This window comes from Dasypus novemcinctus, chromosome 2, assembly GCF_030445035.2.
Source record: "Dasypus novemcinctus isolate mDasNov1 chromosome 2, mDasNov1.1.hap2, whole genome shotgun sequence".
In the NCBI taxonomy this organism is placed as follows: Eukaryota; Metazoa; Chordata; class Mammalia; order Cingulata; family Dasypodidae; genus Dasypus; species Dasypus novemcinctus.
Window position 1 is genome coordinate 1,845,177 of NC_080674.1, and position 5,847 is coordinate 1,851,023.

At 65.2% G+C, this 5,847-nt stretch overlaps 1 protein-coding gene across 1 annotated transcript; it reads left to right on the top strand.

Annotated features, from left to right (window-relative positions):
• Nucleotides 1-577: 577 nt before the first annotated feature.
• On the top strand, nt 578-5,637 carry IRX1 (iroquois homeobox 1). Its single transcript, XM_058305545.2, has 4 exons — nt 578-864; nt 3,612-4,575; nt 4,867-4,939; nt 5,213-5,637. The coding sequence occupies exons 1-4, from the start codon at nt 595-597 to the stop codon at nt 5,268-5,270; spliced, it is 1,365 nt and encodes a 454-aa protein (XP_058161528.1). The 5' UTR covers nt 578-594; the 3' UTR covers nt 5,271-5,637.
• The last annotated feature ends 210 nt before the right edge of the window (nt 5,638-5,847 follow it).

Here is a 5,847-nt window from a genome sequence, read left to right on the forward strand (position 1 = left end):
GGCGCCCGGTTGTTTTTGTTAAAAGGGGGACACACCTCGGCGGCGAAACAGCAAACCCCGGTGTCGGACAGCAGTAAAACCGTGTCGACAGGTTGTCCGACAGCTGCGGGGCTGGTCGCGGGGCGCCCGCGCCGCCTGGCCCGCCGCCGCCGCCCGCGCGCCCACCGCCGCCGAGGTGGCCAGGCCGGCGCGGGGCACCACGTGCTCTCGGGGAGGGGCGGCGGCGGCCGCCGAGGGAGGGCGGGCGGAGGGCGGAGGGCGGAGGGGCGGGCGGGGAGCCGGGGGCGGGGCCTGCGCTCAAGGGGATGCCAATCAAAGCATCAACTTCAAATTGTCCCCGTAAGCCCCGCCGCCGAGCGGAGGGCGGCCGCCGCAGTCGGCGCGGGATCGCGGAGCCGGGCGCAGCCGGGAGCCGGGCGCAGCGAGCACCGGGCCGAGCAGCCGCCTCCGGCCCCCGCCTCCCGGCCGGCCCGAGCGCGCCCGGGCCGCCGCCCGCTCCCCCCGCCCCGCGCTCCCCCCACCCGCGCTCCCCGCACCCCGCCCCCCGCCCCTTCTTATTTGCCCGGCGCCGCCGCCGCCGCCGAGTCCGCGGACATGTCCTTCCCGCAGCTGGGCTACCCGCAGTACCTGAGCGCCGCGGGGCCCGGCGCCTACGGCGGCGAGCGCCCGGGGGTGCTGGCCGCGGCCGCCGCCGCCGCCGCCGCCGCCTCGTCGGGCCGCCCGGGGGCGGCGGAGCTGGGCGCGGGCGCGGGCGCCGTCACCTCGGTGCTGGGCATGTACGCGGCGGCCGGCCCGTACGCGGGCGCCCCCAACTACAGCGCCTTCCTGCCCTACGCCGCCGACCTCAGCCTCTTCTCGCAGATGGTGAGTGCGCCCCCGCGCCCCCAGCGGCCTCGCTGTCCCCGCGCCCGCCGCGGCGGGAGAGGGGCGCGGGCGCCGGGCCGGGCCGCGCTGGCCGGATCGCGGCGGCGGGGGCGCCCGCCGGGGCCGCAGCCGCGCCCAGAGGCCCGCCCCACCCTCGCGGCCTGGTGGGGCCCGAGGCCGGGCGGCCGGGAGGTCGCGCCGGCGGGCCGCGGAGGAGACGCCGGAGGCCGCGGGCGCAGGCCCGGGGCGCGCGGCCCGCCCGGGAGGTCCCGCGGGGTCCGCTCGGCCCGGCTTTCCCAGGACCCTCCTGGCCGGCCTCGTTCACGCGGCTCCTTCGGCGTTTGACCTGGGCCGGGAAAACTGGATCCCCCACTCTGCGGGAACTGGAGGGGGCTGGACCCCAGTTGGCCGGAGAGAAACCTTGAAACAGTCATAACAATAGACCGCAGGGGTCTCCTCCAGGCGAGTGTTCGAAATGGAGTTGTTGTTTTTTAAAATATGATTTAAGTTGAAATAATTTTTGGCTTCCTAAACGGTATTCACTTTGACTTTCGTAAGTTGCCAAAGTTTTCATTGCGCCGAAAGAAAAGCCGTTTTCTTCCCGCGTTACGTAATGGAGGATTACAGAAAGCAGTGTCCCCGGTCTCAAAATAAATGGTGGCCTCTTGGTCTGTCATCCCCGAGGAGGCTGGCTGGGGGAGGGGGCGGCAAATTTAATTCGCCGCCGCCCGGGGCCTCGGCCGGTCCGGGGGTTGAAGGAGCCCTGTTCCTGGTTGTGACCCAAGGTCGGGGCTGAAACTTCGGGCTCCCGGAGAGTTGCGCGCAGCACAGGGGGTCGGCGAGGCCGTCGCCTCCTGCGCTGCCGCCCGCGGGTGAGCGCGATTTCCAGGCGCCCCCGCGGTCTCCCCACTGCCCGAAGAGAGGCGAACGCCATCCCCGCCAACCGTGCCCGAGCAAAGCGAAAGGCGTGCTGTCCTGCAACTTTTCTTGTACTTTTGAAAAGAATCCCCGTTTCTCAGAAAGCGAGCCGCCTTTCAGCCCGCTCGCTCTCTGAAAAGCTCAGCCCATTTTGCTCAGGCAGCCGAGAGGCCGGGGAAGCGATGAGAGATTTACAAGGTGTCCTTTCAGAAAGAATTCCCAGCAGACACAAGGGCAAAATAACTCCTTTTCAATTACAACCAAAATAATTAGAAAAGCACGAAAAGACATTTGGGAACGATTGGGCAAAAAACAACAACAAAACCCAAAATCTGGCCACTGAAACCTTTTATCTATGGCCTCGAGCAGGAAACTTATTTAGTCAAAGGAATCTTCCCATTCTGCGACTTTTTCAGAGTCCAGATTCCCCTTTGGGGAAGAGAGCAACTCGACACATTTTAATGGAGGACGGTAATTCTTGAAAAACATTTTGAACGGAGATCGGTTCCTTTTGGGAGCTGCGGCTGGGTGGGGTGTGTGTGTAGGAACAGGAGGGGTGGGTGGGGAGACTGTGCCTCTCTCTGGGTAAGAGGGAGAAAGGAGGTTGTTTGCTTTTTCACCAAAGAGATAATGTGTAAAAATATCCCCCAAAGACGAGTGTGTTTCCTGCAGTGTCCTGGCCTTTTTTGGAAACTAAGCTTAAATCCCCAACCCCAATTCCCCACCTAGGTTTCTAAGCCGTTATGATTAGGTATCTGGAAGTCAAAGGATAAAATTGTGGGTGAACGTCTGGGCAATTTATGGTAATAATGAGGCCTAATGAGGTTGTTAGAAAGATAAAATGTTATTTACCAAAACACCTGATGGGATAATTTGACTTGCTGTGTTTTACTACTGATGATAAAAAGAATATTGATTGCAAATAAATCAGGCCCTCTAAATGCCTGCAAACAGTTGCTGTTTGCTCGCTCCAGATCAAAGTCAAACTTAAAGAGATAAGTAAGCAGAGAGCGGCCTAGGAAACGGAACCGGTTCTCCTCCTCCCGGCTGGCTGCTCCCGACCCTCGCGTTAATATTTTACCGGATAAACCCTCGCTTTGTATTTAAAAAAAAACAAACGGTGTTTTTGTTATTGTTGTCCCTGATGGCCGGGATTAAATTTTTAATTTGCCTCTCTACGCTGTGGACCTTTAGGTGTGGGTGAGCCATTCTATGCAGATGGGTTTTGACGCTAAAAGGAGGGTGCTTTCGTTTTAAAGTGTAGGAGGATTTAGCTCGGAAGAAAAGAAAACCCCGGATGGTTTATTTTGTTTTACCCCCCTCGGGGTCGAAGGGAGGGGGCTCGGCCCCCGGTTCTTTAAGTTGGGAAAATTTGTTTCCGCAGCCTAGTTAAAAGGCTTTCCCCTCTAGCTGGTGGGAGGTCAACTGGGAAATCGGGTTTCTCGAGCTGCTGCCGGGGAGGGGGATGGAGGGACGGAGAACCGCCTGGGGAAATTCTGGGGGGGTGGGTAGAGGGGGGGGGTGCCGTTCCAGCGCTGCTCTTCTACGAGTGGGCTGCGCGCTTCTGGAACTTTTCCGGAGTGACAGAAACCCTCGCCGTGATGGATGGGAGCGCAGTTCCCCGAGTCGGGCGGTGGTTCCGCCTCCTCGGCTCGTCCTGCGGCTAGGGGTTCCTCCACGGGTTTGGGAGGAGGCTACCCCGTCCCGGGAACGGCCTGGGGGCGCCTCGGGCCGCTGGGAGCCGCCGCCCCCGCCTTTGCCAGCGTCAGGGACTCACCTCTCTCTCCCCCCCCCTCTCTCTCCCCCCTCGCTGGGCTGCGTGGCCGCAGGGCTCGCAGTACGAACTCAAGGACAACCCCGGGGTGCACCCCGCCACCTTCGCAGCCCACACGGCGCCGGCCTATTATCCCTACGGCCAGTTCCAGTACGGGGACCCTGGGAGGCCCAAGAACGCCACGCGCGAGAGCACGGCCACGCTCAAGGCCTGGCTCAACGAGCACCGCAAGAACCCCTACCCCACCAAGGGCGAGAAGATCATGCTGGCCATCATCACCAAGATGACGCTCACGCAGGTCTCCACCTGGTTCGCCAACGCGCGCCGCCGCCTCAAGAAGGAGAACAAGGTGACGTGGGGCGCGCGCAGCAAGGACCAGGAGGACGGCGTGCTCTTCGGCAGCGACACGGAGGGCGACCCCGAGAAGGCCGAGGACGACGAGGAGATCGACCTCGAGAGCATCGACATCGACAAGATCGACGAGCACGACGGCGACCAGAGCAACGAGGACGACGAGGACAAAGCCCAGGCGCCGCGGGGGCCCGCCTCGCCCCTGGCGGCCGCCGACGCGCTCAAGCCCCGAGACTCGCCCCTGGGCCTGGGCAAGGAGGCGCCCGAGCCGGGCAGCACGCGCCTGCTGAGCCCCGGCGCCGCGAACGGCGGCCTGCAGGGCGCGCCGCACGGCAAACCCAAGATCTGGTCGCTGGCCGAGACGGCCACGAGCCCCGACGGCGCGCCCAAGGCCTCGCCGCCGCCGCCCGCGGGCGCGCCGCTGCAGCACCCCGCCTTCCTGCCCAGCCACGGACTCTACACCTGCCACATCGGCAAGTTCTCCAACTGGACCAACGGCGCGTTCCTCGCACAGGGCTCGCTGCTCAACGTGCGCTCCTTCCTGGGCGTCGGGGCGCCCCACGGCCCGCACCTGCCCGCGCCGCCGCCGCCGCAGCCGCCCGTCGCCGTCGCCGCGGGGGCGCTGCACGGCGACAAGGCCTCGGCCCGCAGCAGCCCCGCACTCCCAGGTACCGCGCCGGGAGGGCCCGCGTCCTGCTCTGCCAGGCTTGGAAACCCGAGACGGGCGGTGGGCGGGGAGTGCGGGAGTGAGGGGAGCGAGGCCCTGGTCTGCGGGCCCTTTGGAGAGAGCTGGCCTCCGCCGGAGAGCCGGCCTTGGAGGAGGAGGTGGAGTCCGTCCCCCCAGCCACCCTGCCCGAGTGGCGGCCGCGGTCGGGTGGGGAGGAGGCCCGCGCGCCTCGGCGGCCCGTCTCCCGGCGCCCGGCTCCTGGTCCTAACCTTCCGCTTCTCCTTCCTCGCAGAGAGAGACCTCGTCTCCAGGCCGGACTCACCGGCACAGCAGTTAAAGTCGCCCTTCCAGCCGGTGCGCGACAAGTGAGTGCCGTTTGCCTGCCTCGCGGGCCTTTGTGGGGACGGGGGCGGGAGCGGGAGCGGGGCTGGGGGTGCGGGCGCGGACCGCAAGGACGGGGGCGGTCCGCCCACCCAGCTCGCAGGGGCGTCCAGGCGGCGCGATTTCTCCCGAGCCGGGAGGCGCGCGGTTGAGGCGCCCCCGCCCCCGGGCGCTGTGCTGGCGGGTCCGGCGGGCGCGGGTCGCCGCGCGCCTGCACTGACCTCGCCCCGTGTTTTGTCTCGCTGTTTCCCCTGCAGCTCGCTGGCCCCGCAGGAGGGAGCCCCGCGGATCCTGGCAGCCCTCCCGTCCGCCTGATTACGGGCCTACTTTTGCTTTTGCGGGGGGAGGGGGGAGGAGCTGGGGAGGGGGGAGGCTGGAGGAATGAAGACAACTATTTCAGACCGGTGTAAAGGACAGATACGGCAAGGACGCCGGCGACTGCCAGCCGTCGCTTTCCGCCGAAAGGGGCTCGTCCCGCGGAGCTCGCGTCCCCGGCGGCCACGGCGTCTGCCCGCCGCCCGGGGGCCGCCCGCGGCCTTGCGCTGCCAGCTGGTGCGGTCAGTGTCCCACGTGCTGTGTCTTTTCTTTCTTTCTGTATATAGAGTGATTTCAGATTGTAAATAGCGCGTCAGCGAACTTGTCTAAATCATATATTTTTGTCTAATAAACTAAATGAAACGAGGCCCACGGCTCCCGCTGTGTGTGGGGGTGTGTGTGTGGCGGGGCGGGGCCATGGATTCTGCGACCCCTGCCAGGGCCGCCCTTGGGCGGGGGGCTTGGGGAAAGGGGCCCCTGGGGAGGGCCTGCTGTTTCCACCCCGCGAGGCCAGGGTTTCAAGCACAGCCTTCCTGTGGCTTTTGCATGTTTTTGTCATTTTGTGTCATGAGGTCCG